This window comes from Drosophila bipectinata, chromosome 2R, assembly GCF_030179905.1.
Source record: "Drosophila bipectinata strain 14024-0381.07 chromosome 2R, DbipHiC1v2, whole genome shotgun sequence".
Lineage (NCBI taxonomy): Eukaryota > Metazoa > Arthropoda > Insecta > Diptera > Drosophilidae > Drosophila > Drosophila bipectinata.
The window spans coordinates 10,663,403-10,678,160 of NC_091737.1; the positions used below are offsets into that span (position 1 = coordinate 10,663,403).

The window sequence follows — 14,758 nt, forward strand, 5'->3', positions numbered from 1 at the left end:
GTTTAATTTAAATTGTTCTTAATATTTTGGGATTCAATCACTGCTTCTATCGATAACGATAACGATTGGTACATGGCGAATACGGCGTTTTTTGTTTATATTTGCTTGTTGGCATATTTGGTTCTTGGAACAATTGCTTAAATACTTTATTTGTAAGAAATGCCAGTAGACACGCTAACTAAAAAGTAGATTATTAACACGAGCGGAACAAAGACGTGGACAAAATGGCTTTCCTGGGCGACTGTGTGATTGTTTTTGTTTCTCAGGTTTGACTTCCTAAGATAAATTCCTTTTAAGAATGCAAAATTTAATTGTAAGCAATTTTCAGATGATATTCTTTGCCGGTGGATGGCTGTTTTTCAACAAGGAACTCTTCAAGCACTATGAGATTCGTCACATATCTGTCCAGTTGATCTTTTCTTCCACATTTGCCCTTTCCATTACCATGTTTGAGCTGATTATATTTGAAATAATCGGAGTTTTGGAGTCCAGTTCGCGGTACTTCCACTGGCGTCTGGGCCTCACCCTGCTGCTTATTATGGTGACTGCCGTGATACCTCTATACATATGCTATTCTGTGATACATAGCATTTCCTTCTGTAAGAATCTACTGTTTCTATAAAGTTTCAGACTTTTAACTGTGTTTCTTCCTCAGTCTCCGACAGATGTGTCAGAATTCTGACCACACTCTCTTGGTTTGTTTTCCTCTACGGCCTATGGCGCATTGGAGAACCTTTTCCCTTGCTGAGCGCCTCTAATGGCATCTTCACCATCGAGCAAGGCGTGTCCCGAATAAGTGTAATTGGCGTCACCGTGATGGCCATTCTCTCGGGCTTTGGTGCTGTGAACTATCCCTACACCAGCATGACCTATTTTATCAAGTAATTGGAGTCGCTATAAATTTGTTCTTATCTTAGTGTGACATGCATTTTGGCCTTTCTTTCTTGGCAGGCCCGTTTCGCGGAGTGACATCATCTGCTTCGAGCGGCGTTTGGCTTTGACGGTGGACATGCTGACTGCAAAGAAACGCCGCATTGCCATGGCTGTCTATAATCAAAATAAACAGCATCCAACCAAGCCCCGAATTTGGGATATGCTGACATCGGCAGTGCATCGCAATATACACAATGGAGAAGGTATAAATAATTGTAATACTTGTTTTCCTATTAATACAATTATTTATTTTCATTAAAAGATATCAATCAGTTGAAGCAGGAAGTTTATGGGCTAGAGGAGCTACTGAGATCAGTTTTTCTGGAATTAAATTCCTTAAAAGACATGGAGGAGCGTCAGAGATGGTCACAGACATTGAAAGGGAAATATTTCAATGTTCTTGGTCACTTTTTCAGTGTGTATTGCGTATATAAGATATTTATGGTAGGTTGGAAGTTGATTTCATAGTCTTCTTAATTAATTTTCACATGTTTTTATAGTGTTGCATCAACATAATCTTTGATAGAGTGGGACGCAAAGATCCGGTGACACGTGGCCTAGAGATTGCCGTACATTGGTGCGGCTTTGACATAGACTTGGCCTTTTGGAATCAGCATGTGTCATTTTTACTCGTGGGCTGCATTGTAGTTACCTCTATAAGAGGTCTTTTGCTAACGCTCACTAAGGTTGGTAGTAAAGCTTTCCAAACTTCAAATATTCTTATAACCTGCTCTTTTTTAGTTCTTCTATCGCATATCATCGAGCAAGTCGAGCAACATTATTGTACTGATCTTGGGCCAGATCATGGGCATGTACTTCTGCTCCTCTGTGCTGCTGATGAGAATGAATATGCCTGCCGAGTATCGTGTGATCATCACAGAGGTCCTCGGCAACTTGCACTTTAACTTCTATCATCGTTGGTTTGATGTCATATTCCTGGTCAGCGCCCTGACCACCATTTGTGTCCTGTATTTGTCGCGCAAGCCATTTCGCGTCGATGATTCCGATCTGCACTGAATATAAATATAGAGAGAGGGAGGAGGAGAGCACAAAGGATGTTTTTTAGAGTAAGCATAATCGATTTAGAATCAGCTAGCCTAATTATTGCAAGCTTTAAGTTATGCAAATCCATGTATATACCAGTGTGTATATTTAATGCAGCATAAGGTTATAAAATATGTTAAATGCACGAAATCAAAGCTAATTTTGTTTAAGAATAATAAAGTAACGAACTGTTTATCTATAGAAAAGTTCTTGTTTGAAATAAAGGGTATTTGTAAAGCTTGAATATCCTAAAGCTTGTCGCAAGCTATGAAGCTTTTTAATGTGGGTCTTTGGGTTGCTGGGTTACCAGAAGTCTGACTCAATTCGAGTGAGTCCCCTTTAAACATTGAGCGAATTTGAGACTACTCTGGTATCCCAATACCACAGTTCCCCTAACTTAACATAGTAAAAGTTATTACTTGAGGTAAACTGTAAGGAATTGTTGAATAACCTGGTGGGGGTAAGTTCGCAAAGGTAGGATCTGTGAGGTCTAGGTCCAACTTGAAGTAGACGGACTATTCAGGCCCTGCAATCACAATATACACACATATACACAGTAAATGTTTTACATTCTTAAATGCTGTTTCACAGAAATGTACTTTTACTGAAACTTTAGCTTCAGCGTGGCAAAGTACATACCATTTAAAAATACTTTTTAAACACCTGAGGGCCATTTTGAGGAAGAATTTCTCGACACTCCATTTCATTGCCTACTGCTCGGGGCACTTAAGAGACCTGAAAAAACGCAAACATAAAATCGCAATTACAATTAAAGATGGCCAACTTTTTAAAAAAGTCCCAAATAAAAAAAACGCAAGGCCACAACAGAAAAATATAAAAATTGGCACCAGTTTCCGCTCCTCCATAAGCAATCCTCCCAGGCAAGGACTAAGGTCTAACCATGTGCACACATTTCTGGCTAAAAATGCCATTAAAATGTTGCGGCAGCCGCAGATCCAACTGAGCGAAAAACATTTCGAGTGTCTAGATGAATAAATCATGAAATAAAAATGATTGAAGGCTTCCCACGGGTCGGGGGACAAATAGAGGGAGGCAGGAGCATCGAAACTGCAGTCAAAAGCGCAATATATGACCAAGAATCAATCAGTCGGAAACCCGATGAATTTGTAACTAAACCCCGGTGTGAGCCATATAATGCTTTGCCTAATTAGATACAAAAAGGGCTGAGGGGCGGGGTTCTGCCACATTTTCCACGCCGCCGTATTTACTGTTAACCTTATCGATTTCATCGATTAGTGATTGATAATGTGTGTTGGCCTGTTTCACTTGCTGTGTTTGTGTAAGTGGCTAAGTGTGTGTGTACTGGTTGACTTCATGGCCATTATGCAAATTTGCCAAGCAATTGATTAGAATTTCAGTTACGTTACGCATACGTCCCGTGTGCCGTGGCTACCATAATTAACACTGTATGCCCCAGTCACGGTTGGCTAATTAGCATAAATTCAATTAGTTTCCTTGTTTACACCTCCGGTTGTCTCCAAAGTATCTAGGTCGCTTTTGCTCACCCTATCCGCCTTATGGTTTTATCCGATTGGCAGGTGGGCATTATAGTATATGGTAGTGTCTTAGCTGTTTGCTTAAAGGGCTTAGTTCCCAGTCAGCTTTTTGACGAGCGTATGCATATTTAGCATATTTCCTGCTTGACATCTGACCTTTTGTCTTGCAACACAACGGTTTCGCGCCTGACTTGAGGTGATGCCAACAACAACTGGCAGTTGTGACTGCGGTTATCTGTCTGATTGTGCCAGTCCCGCCCCAGGGACATGCGAAACACATTAGCATAAGCAGGCGGCATTTGTTCAGATTGCCGACGAATTTGCGACAAGTTATGCAATAGGTCGTCCCCGTGAGATAAACGAAATCCGTATAATAGTACTCGAGGGATTACAATTATATGATATAAACCAAAAATAAAGTATGCTTGTCCTGTTTCGCTTTTTCATTTATTATTATAAAAAACCTCACTCGCATTTAAATACTTCATTCTGATGATTGGTTATGTCATTAACTCGATCAGGTATACTTTTCCCGCACTTCGAGCCAAATGGATCTGGCTTAATGGCCCCCATTTCGCATCCGTTAACCTTTAGCAATGGCTTTAGCCCCATTTAACATCGTCGATTGCCTGCGTCCGATTCGGAGTGTTTCCACCTAGCAACCAAGCAACTAATTAAGACCCATCTCCATCCTCGTCCTGGGCAACTCATTAGTGGACGATGGCTCCATATAATTAAAGCATCGCTTCCGCCGGGCCAAAGTGCAACCGAAGCGGAGGAGTAATCAAAGCACTTGGCAATTATTACATTGATTACCAAAACGAAAGCCATAAATGCCCGTAGGACCCTGGCCAGTCCACAGAGGAAATTAAAAATTATTAGTATACCTCAGGGAATACTAGTATACCTCGGTTCATTAGAGCAGAGCTTACCTTTAGAAGTTTAAAGCTTAAATGGAATACAGCACGAAGGTTCAGCGTCGATTTGCAATCAAATTATTTGCCGTATCAAATATTTAAAAGTGCTGCAACGCACTCAGGGCATGAGAAATGATAGCCAGGCAATTGAAGTTGGCATACTGACAGGGGGTGTTATGTTTAAAATAGTTCAATAAATTTAATCAATAAAATAGTTACTACAATAATAAATATATACTAAATAAGAATGTATTCTTTTTAGATGTGAAATTAGGCCTTCTCGTTCTTAAGTGGCACCCTGTTTTGGGAACGTATTAACGGTTTTTGTTGCCCTAGCCTTGATGTATGCGAATGCTCGTAGAACCATTTTTTTTTATCCCCCACAGAACTCAGCTGTGCGCAATCATCGTCGGCCATCATGATGATGCTGCTGATGATGTGACCGAGCGCCGTAAGGTGAAACCCTGCTAAGGGCAGATATCAATAAAGCGATTCAATAATTTAATGGCGAGCCAAATTAAACATCTGAAATGGAGAGACAGGAGCAAGGTCGCCATTCCGAACTGACCCACACTTTACTGAATATTGCATCTATTTGTTATGCATGTGCTCGTCCACCTTTCAGCTTTCAGCTTCCACCTTCCACACCGACGCCCATTTTTACTTTCAAACTGTGCCAAGATTATTGCTCCATTTTACGCTCGAATGCTTTTCGCAGGACTCACGGCAAAGTTTAGCGGGCACGTGAGTGAGTGTGCTTCCCATAAAAGTGCCATAAATGTTGATAAGATATGTTTGTCACCGGTGAGTGTGTGCCCGAGTGTGTGTCGGCACCTCTGCCCCGCCTGGCAGCACCCACGCCCTAGCCTGCATCTGCAAGATTGTTCTGGAAAGAGAAAAGAAACGATGTGCCAAGTAGTTTGTCTACCCGATATCCCAGAGATTGCTTTATTACCCCCGGAACGAGCTCAATGCAGGGATGTGCCGTGTGCCATCCGTGAGGATTTATGATTTGCATGCCAATTTGTCGGCTTATTAGGCAAAGATATGGCGGGACATCAAACTCAGTTTTAAGGAAAACTTAAAGGAAAATGCATATTTTTGTAAAATGTTTGTATGGCTTTTCTTTGTCCATAGCGACTAATTTCTCATCCGCCACAATTGCAGCCCATTTTCCATTAGCGGAGAGAGCCCGACCCAGGCGATTGTGCCGCCAACTGGCCATTTGCAGCGCCCAAGCAACTGACGCTTGTCAATGATGGCCTCAATCACAGCTGTCATAAACAGCAAAAGTGTCCGTTCGTCCGGGTGGCAGCATGGAGGTCCAACGGCAGGGACGGCTATATACAGACCGAATGAGACACCAAATGGAATGGCAATGGTGGCACCGGGCAGAAGGAGTGACACTGCCATCACTTGAGTTTTGTCTTTCTTTTGTGAAGCCATCCAGAGCTATTAATATGGAAATTATGCAAATTGAATTGACTTTTGCCGAGGCCGACTGCGAGCCATTAAGCGGTGTTTAAGTTGTTTTCGTTGTGCCAAGGTGTTTATACACGGCTTCGAGAGGATTAGGTGTCGCCGAAGGTGTTTGAAGAGCCCAGAGATATGAAAAGCCTATAAATGCCACAAATGCAAAAGGATATTGTTTACATCTAAGCTTTTAAATGGATGAAAATTTGAGAACAGTATGTGGGGCTTAAAGTGTCAGTATTTTCTCGGAGATAGCACAGTAAGCAATATCAAGCCTTCACAACAAACCAGTCTATTCGTTATTCCATTAAAATTTCTTCTTATCAAGAATTGTATAGTTTTATACATCGTCATGCCATTTAAATACGATTACTACAAATGCACTCGAATGGTGTCGGTTCTGGTCAAATGTGCTATGGCTAGCATCTATCTGTGGGTGATGCTCCAAGCTGCTGCCGTTATACCATGCGTCGAAGTACCCCAAGAGAAGAATTACTGGATTTATCGAGAGAGGCTCTCCATGAGCTACAGCATCGTCGATAGTATAAAAGAGGTACTAATTTACTTTCTGGTGTTCTGGATGATGTTTAATTTGTACAGTCGTTGCCGCTGTAATTTCCTGGGAAGCCGATGCATCAGCCAAACCAAGAACATTCCAAATTCGAAAAGCGGCCTCTTTATGTTTATGCACCCTTTCATGTTGTTTTTCATTTTCTTGTGGATAATATCCATGTGGTATGTGCTTGGTAAATACTCGGTAGTGATCGATTACACCACGAAGAACGGCTCCTATACGTTACTTTACCAATTTATAATGACCGTGATGTTTAAGATGCTCGTTTTGACTAACTTTTGCTCCACTTACTGGCGCATTTTGGCGACCCTAAACCTTTTCGAGGAGGAAGCTAAAGAGAATGAATTGCTGATAAACGACCATGATTTCGGAGAGCATTTGAATATATTATTTTTTTCTTAAGCTGAAGACTCACTCCTCACCCTTATAGTAATTTCAAAAATTTAAAAATAAAGTTTGGCGATATCTTCGGGTGAGCACAGAGTTCGTTGGGCGCACATCAAGCATACGGCCCGTGTATGTTAAAGTTTTTGTTGAAATTTTTAACTGTGTCGGCATTAGGGTAAGTGGGAGGAGACTTTGGGGCAATAGGCCAAGGTCTGTGGGCGTTGTTTCAGAAACTGTTCCAATTCGGAATAAGACTCGTAAATTATGTAATTGAAGTTGGAAAACAATTTGTTCTGAAAGGCAAATTACATTTTAAATGAGCCTGATGCTACTTTTGTGTAAGGTTATTTATTTGAAGCCTTAAAGACAAATACCAATATCAATTTTTCTTTTTAGCAAGTCCCCAAGGTCCTCGACGTGGTCTAAAATCAAATTTCATTGGATTTCTTGTATTTTTTCCATTACCTATTGACGCAGGTGCGGTGGCGCTATCATTTATCATTCATTCCCCAGATTGCAGTCCCTTACGAAGCTTTGAAGTTGTGTCTCAAGTGCTTTGCCCAAAGCCTTATCGAATCAAAAAAGTGCGGTGAGTTAGAGAAATGACGGAAATTTGGCTTATTCGCCATGAAACTTTTACGGATAGTGGCTGTGTTGATTATGGTTTTAAAAGCGAGCCATGGACACACCCGACGCTGTCCACCCGGCAAGCAGTGGAACCCAAAGGCCAGAAAGTGTGTAAAATTTTATTTTGGCCCCTAGCCAGACAATATATAGTTTTATATATTTCAAAGCCAGGTCAATACCTACAAATATACCCGATGGTTCTGTTAAAATAAGGCTATCTTATATCTGTGGTTAATGCTCAGCCGTTATGCCCGATGTCGTTAAACGCTGAGTTCATAGTTCTGGACATCTCGATATAGGAGACATCTTAATTCGCTTCAAGAGCATGTTCATCGCCATTAGAAAGACGAAGGTAGATGCCTTCATTCTGGTGTCCTGGTTAATGTTTTGTTTGTTCCGTTGTTGCTGCTTAAATTTCCTGGGAAGTCGATGTATCAGCCGTAGCAAGGACATTCAAAATATGAGCTGCGGCACCATGTCCCCTTACATTATGGCTTCCGTTTGCCTCTGGTTATTATCCATATACGGTGGCGTTATCATTTATTATTTATCATTACTTTAGATTGAAGTCCCTTACGAAGTTTTGAAGTTGTATCTCAAGTGCTATGACCAAAGCCTTATCGAATCAATAAAATGCGGTGAGTTAGAGAAGTGACGGAGATTTGGTTTATTCGTCATGAAACTTTTACGAATAGTGGCTGTGTTGATTATGATTTTACAAGCGAGCCATGGACACCCCCGACGCTGTCGACATGGCAGGCGTTGGGACTCAAAAAGAGGCACTTGTGTATGATTTTTATTTCGGCCCTTCGCCAGCCAATGGGCTTCCAGCCCTGTCGAACCTAATAAACCAAAATAGCCCATTAAGTTGGCCGGCATTAATAACTACAAAAAACTGTGAGCCGAGACTATTAAATATAATGACAACTAATTTTAAGGTTGAGACAGACAAAGCCCTCTGGACGAACCCTAATTTTTAACATTTACAAAACAGATAAGTAAAAGTAAAATATGATAAATTAAGAGCCATTCATCGGTTGAAAAGGGTTCGCTGGACTAAAGCAAAGTAAAGCAACCTTTTGTCAGATTCTTTTGTTAGCCAACGACTCTACTTTCTTCCAAAAATATATTTGTGTATCTTTTCCCAAAATGAACATCCAATCACAACTGTTACAAAATACAAAACAAGCCTACATTTTTGGAGGGGGAAAAGGGTCATCTAGTTCGATACTCCCTATGGAATTTTCATTAATCAATGGAACCACTTTGCATATCATAGTGTGTGAAAAGGCAACAACAGATATGGAAATTGTGAATGGGTTTGCTGACCAGTCAATATCCATCGAAAGAGCGAAATATTTCCACCTTTATGCATTCAGGCATCGCCATCAGAAATAAAATAAATAAATGTAAACTGCCGAACAAAGTGCAACAAAATATAATCAAGATTGCCTGTCAAAATATCCGCCAACGGCCCGTGCAGCACGTGCCCATGGAAAATTCTTGAATTTTCATCGATTTTTTGTTTCCCTGAACGTTAGCTTTATTATTATTATCTGTGAACTGTGAATTTCCGTCTGCCGTGTGCAAATTGGATAATAGAGCAGTAAATTAAATTTTCCGCCCCCCATCCATTGGGGGATTGAGTGAAAATGTGTAATTACAGGCAGACAGGTAGCCACAAAAAATTCCCACCCCCGCCCACAATTGTCCTTCAGTTCGGTATGGTAATTAAATTGAATGACATGTGGGGCTACTTGCTGAAAACCATATCTAAACATATTCTTTGAATATAATAAAGAGAATTTGCTTTAAAAAATTATTTTTGCTTATATAAGCGATTAGTTCCATAAGTTCTGGCTTAAATATAAATTTCATCGAATAATAAAAAACTTTACCCTCCACATTTTTGAATTAGTTAATATAATTTAAACTCATTCGGGTTTGTTAATTCGACTAAGGAAAATGATGTTTATTTCGCTAATCGTCTGGCTTTCGGTGAATATTTTTTGGGGTAAAAATATGGAAGCCATTTCGGCTCCTCCTGACACGCCTCCACAGGATACCCCCTCGTGTCCACGTAAGTTTCATATATTTTTTATAAAGTGTTACTATGTATATTGCCTGTAAGTAACCTCAACTTCGCCTAGGTGGTCAACACTTTGTACCAGATTTTGGAAAATGTGTCAGAATTCCGAAAATTATGACGGGAGGAAACAAGGGAGGTCCCATGTCCCTCTGTCCAGACAATTCATGGCTTCTTCTGCATGATGCGTGTATCAGTGTTTACAGATACGTAGAGGGAATGTTTGACTGTGATACCGGGAATTTGTTACTACAACATATTATAAATTGTCAGAGCAGAAAGAAACCAAAAAAAGACAACAAGAAAAAAAATAAATGTAAAGGAGCTAAGGAATGGGACCCTGCGACTAAAAAATGCGTTTCAAAAACTACTTTGGATCCATATGATGATATCGATGAGTAACTATTTCAATCTAATTTAAAAATAAAAATAGTGTCAATAATGGTCACTTATTGTTTATCAAATGGTCTGAAATAAATTTTTTGTATGAAATCAAATTATACTTTAAAATTTAAAATGTAATAAAAATTATATAAAAGGATATGAAAGAGGGAAATGAACATTTGCACGAAACGTAAATGGCCGTAACCATGCGGCCATAAAAGTCAACGTTACCAATTTGGAAACACTCCGAGTTGGCCGAGACTCTGCGTCCTCTGGCATATTTTGCGGTTGAAATCCACACAAAAGGTGCGAACATTCGCAGCTAAAGCAGATGGTAGTGGGGCTGCAATTGCAGTGGGAGTATTTAGTGGATGTGGCATATGAAGATTCAGATGCGGGAGTGAGCAATACTGCCGGAGTGGTGGCTTCCGGTGATTCCAATTGGATGCTGTTGCTTATTTGGCACGGATTTTGTGGCACCACCCACAGCTTTTTGCCATCACCAGTCTGCGACTGTCAACGCAAAAAAGAGGTTTTAGAAATTGAAAGTTGATGTGTGGGCCACTGCAAATGTGCGATAAATGTGCTCCTGTCGAAGCAACCGCAAAAGCTTGAAAGGCGCTCTGACTAAAGTGGAATTGTGGCTGGATTTTATTCATTGACGTGGACATTTTTTGGAGCTAAAAGCTTTTCAGAGTTTAAATTTATAAACATTTCTATTCACCAACTCTTGCCACTCCTATTTATCTTGTAAATATCTTGTATCTTTCTGATCTTGTATCTTCCAGTACTATCATTCCCAATAAAAACCTGGCTTATTTAAAATTGGACCAATTTTCTAAAATTTGTTAAGGGGTAACATCAAAATTTTGACCAAAGATGAGTCCAAAATTAAATTTTCTGGTTTTCTACGATATAATAATGTAGATTAAAGGAGATTGAAACCCTGATTCATAAATGACATTCCATTTTTCAAATCGGATGCAAATTGGTAAAATTATTGGTTAAAAAGTATGTAAAAAGTTTTTTTTGGCACCCTAATATGTTAGGTTAGTCAACGAGGTAATTGGATTTATTATTTTCAGGGAATTAGCCATATTTTTGCTGACACACGTCCGATCGATGTAATACCTTTCCGGTCTTGTGTCTGAAGGGAGATTATCATTTAAAACCTTTACTAGACATCCCATTTCAAAATAGGATGTAGTGTTTTCAAGAGATGCTTGTGGCAATGAAAGCCATTTATTACTTTCTGAATGATTTCCTTACAGATACAGTAAATTTTCAAGAAACTAAATGCATTGGTTGCTCGATTAGGGCTTTGTGTTTTAGCTGTTGCAGTTGCTGTTACTCTTCACTTACAGAACGCTTTGTTTTGAAAGCCCCATAAATTGCGCATACGCCACGTTGCACCGCACACCGAGCCACGCTTGCACAGATAGCATCACCTTCTCCCGCGTTTTGCACGCATAAATTCAACGGAGTGAAATATTTGTGAACCGTGAAGCGACATTGGGAAAAGTGAGAGAGAAAACAGTTTACTGAATGCTCCGGAGCACTTTAGACATTCGACGGTTTGCCGGAGGAGGACTTGGGAATGGGATTCCCAATTGACATGCACCAGGCAATGGAATGCAAATTTCTGGCGCCGTATATATATATATCCCAGGCTGCTGCTGCTGCTGCCTTTTTGGTGGCAAGTTCAATTTGGAAGTCGCACCTACACTTGTCCAATTTTGATGATGCACTCTCCGTGGATTTAGGAGGAATTTTATAGAGAATTTTCCGCTTCAAAATTGTCCGGATCTCCTTTGGGTATTTGGGCCGTGCATCTGTGTGTGCGAGTGTCTGTTTGCTTGAAAGCTTAAATATTTGTTGGCTTTGACTGTGCCTGTAAACATGGCCACAAAGTATAATGCCATGAAAGTCCCTTTACTGGTCCTTCGCTGACGTCTCAAGTGCTCGACGTGGCCCGGGACTTGCCAGCGCCACTACAAAATTTACACAGGCCCATCTAGGTCAAGTATTGTCAGAGTCAGCCACATCAACGCCATCGCAGTCATCGTCATTGTCATGAAAATTTCTCGTGCTAAACCTGTCACTGAAGTTCATGTCAGCTGCGACAGTACAGTGGGCTAAGAACCGCCCAAACCGATGTGGCCTGTAACTACCTGAAGTGTGTGGGTTAGTGACAATCTTTTGACTCTTCACTCAAAATGGTTCTCACTCGATTATGTAGTTAAAAGTACGGTTGTATGGGTTTGCTTATTTTTAGACCACAACCACCAGCCTTTAAAATGTGCAAAATGTCCTTGACAACTGACAGAACAGCCGCAGGATGGCACTGCAACGTCGGAGAAGTTCTCGAGCTATCTACACAAAAAAAATCGTTAAATGTCTTGCAGAGTGGTTAAGGACTAATGCAAAAAAGGGCCAGAAAGATAATGTCACAAACTTACCTAACCATTTCCTTTCATGAAAAAAAAATCTTCAGTTTTATTGTATTTATTTTTATTACTCAATTAAAATTTAGTTGGGACATTCTTTGTTTTGGTTTTTACCGGTTTGTATATGAGTTCTTTTCTCAATTTGGGTTTTTCATATCCATTTATCCACTTATAATTGGTTTTTACCCATTTGCTTTTTTTTAAATGTAATAATTTTTATATGCAATTTATTTTGAATTTGACTTTGTTCTCTAATATAATTTCAATTATTTTCATTAGTTTGTTATTAATTTCAGTAGTTAATTGATTTGAATTTTAAAATATTTCTTTAGTGGCTTGTGTTTTTTGTTTCCACATGGTAACATTTTTTTTTTCGGCATTCAGCCGAAAAAAATATTTTCCAATTCAACTCGTTCTAATACATGTTTTTTGAATTTGTATAGGTATATATATATATGTGTTTTACTTCAGTTTCAAGTTTTTATTTTGTTTTTTATTCAGTTAAGTAGACAAATATGTAATACACTTGGTAGAAAAACGAAAAATTGTGCCACCAGATTAGTTTTTTTCATCATTTATCATTTATTTATCAGTTTATACTTGTAGAGCTCAAAGGCTGAAAAATTGTTGAGTTGACGTTTCGAAGCTGCTTCATGTTGCTTGGATACCCCTTAATTTCCTTAATCTGAAACAACATTGAGTTTCTTTGGTTTTTTTATATCAAGTTCATATGCATGTAGGTACAATTAACTTTTTTTTACTTTTTTGGCATTGGCCAGACAAAATGGAAATGTTTTCCCAAAAATTTGTTCAGCATTTTCCTTGCATTTGTCTTATAATTGGTTTCGCATTTTTTTCCTACTTTAATTTTTATGGAACATCGTGCCTTTTATTTATCTTTCTGTAACATTAGGTTTTCTTTTGAAAATGTAACTTTATTTTTAGTTTACGTTTAGTTCTTCATTAGTTACTGTCTTGGGGATAATAAGTAGCAGAGACTAAAACACAAAGTGTATTTCATTATTAATTAACTGAGATTTATGTTTATTCTATAAGTTGGTAATCAAACGAAACAAGCAACCAACTTGGTTTCAAAATCAACATAGCACTTATCCTCCTTACAACTCTTCATTGTTAAAGCTTTGCAAATCAAATTTAACTCTCCTCGACTTAACCATATATTATTTAAAGTTAATGAGAATCAATTTGGGTTAAAACATATTCACTAAGGGTTTTACATTTGTGTGCCCTCATCTTGATCGGCCTTTTACACATTTACAATTTACCAATATTTTTTAATCGCATTTCATTAAGCTTTAGCAGCCGTGACCAACAAAATTCAAGTGATGATTTCCTTATTCGGGATTAGTTTCTTTGCGTAACTTGTGGCCGCGGAAGGAGGCCTGGATTTTGGTAGCAGCCTTGTTAAGCTCGGGGTCGGTTAAATCAATGTCCAATTCTTCAGCCACTTTCTTGGTTATCTCCTGGATGTCCTCATCCTCGGGCGCGTCCTTGTTGACCAGCTTGCGTGCCAAATGACCACGGAATGTGGACTGAATCTTCAACGCAGCATGGCAGAGCTCTGGAAGACATGAAAGAAGGACAGAGAGGAGTGTAAATTAGTGTTCTAGTTTCCCTTAAGTGCCCACTTGGCTAACACCCCAAAAAAAAGGAACAAAAGCAAAAAGAAAACTACCGCATGTATATATATAATATATATGTATGTTTAAGAAACTAAAACTTGTCGGGTGTTCCTGGGCCAATTGAAACTTTGGATGATACTCAAACAATTCCATGAATTTGTTGTAAACTTTTTTCAATTAGCTTCGGTTGGAGAGTTTCTGGCACATAAAGGTTAACAGATGTTTCCACAAATTAAATTTCATTTTATTGGCATAGTTTTGATTTTGAATCTTTGATTTGCTTTGCAGGCGAGACTCCACAGAACAATGGCCATAATTTATCCATCGGTCCCAGTATGCTTGTAAAGAGCAAATATAATGCAAGCCACGATTTGAATTATTCCCACAGCGCTCTTCAGAATGTTTAACAATCCCGATTTCTTTATTATAGCCTGGTGTTTTCATTTTTGCACGTCCGCTGGCAAATCTCATTACGTATACGCAACGTTGGACTCGACGGAACGCATGTTTCCTGCATATTTTATCCACGCCAAGGGCGAAGGCGCTGCGAGTGGGTACACGGAACTTGACCACAAATTAAGCTCCATTTGAAAGGCTCCCAGCTGCCAGGATGTGCATGTGGTTGCGGTCAAGTCACGCGTGCCCCTGTCTTTCGTTTTCGCTTTCCCTACGTGCCACCTCCGTTTACAGATGTATTATGGTTTTTTGCATCTCCATCTCCTTCAA

The 14,758-nt window shown here is 39.4% G+C and overlaps 2 protein-coding genes and 1 long non-coding RNA gene across 7 annotated transcripts in view; 2 read left to right on the top strand and 1 right to left on the bottom strand.

Moving 5' to 3' along the window:
• Positions 1-38: 38 nt before the first annotated feature.
• Positions 39-2,183, top strand: GPHR (golgi pH regulator). The gene is made up of 7 exons (XM_017252444.3): positions 39-266; positions 329-599; positions 656-881; positions 952-1,136; positions 1,196-1,377; positions 1,434-1,619; positions 1,675-2,183. The coding sequence occupies exons 1-7, from the start codon at positions 225-227 to the stop codon at positions 1,948-1,950; spliced, it is 1,368 nt and encodes a 455-aa protein (XP_017107933.2). The 5' UTR covers positions 39-224; the 3' UTR covers positions 1,951-2,183.
• Positions 2,184-7,168: 4,985 nt separating this feature from the next.
• LOC108132884 (uncharacterized) lies at positions 7,169-10,055 on the top strand. 3 transcript variants are annotated; one of them, XR_001773714.3, is made up of 5 exons: positions 7,169-7,183; positions 7,242-7,579; positions 7,640-7,982; positions 8,035-9,552; positions 9,623-10,055. It is a non-coding gene; the product is annotated as an uncharacterized lncRNA (long non-coding RNA). The 3 variants fall into 3 exon arrangements; XR_011442349.1 differs by having other exon boundaries at positions 7,640-7,824; XR_011442348.1 differs by having other exon boundaries at positions 7,644-7,982.
• Positions 10,056-12,431: 2,376 nt separating this feature from the next.
• The window catches only part of igl (igloo), a 33,126-nt gene continuing 30,799 nt past the window's right edge, over positions 12,432-14,758 (bottom strand). For all 3 annotated transcript variants that reach the window (XM_017253112.3, XM_017253115.3, XM_017253114.3), the window contains exon 3: positions 12,432-13,971. In XM_017253112.3, the coding sequence (XP_017108601.2) occupies positions 13,745-13,971 (227 nt within the window). In that variant the 3' untranslated portion in view covers positions 12,432-13,744. The remainder of the gene's footprint in view (positions 13,972-14,758) is intronic.

Bases quoted from the DNA above. Each gene is read 5' to 3' on its own strand.
- GPHR (XM_017252444.3), top strand. From the start codon at position 225: ATGGCTTTCCTGGGCGACTGTGTGATTGTTTTTGTTTCTCAG. The intron at 600-655 runs GTAAGAATCTAC...TTTCTTCCTCAG, and splicing joins GATACATAGCATTTCCTTCT to TCTCCGACAGATGTGTCAGA. The intron at 1,620-1,674 runs GTTGGTAGTAAA...GCTCTTTTTTAG, and splicing joins TTTTGCTAACGCTCACTAAG to TTCTTCTATCGCATATCATC.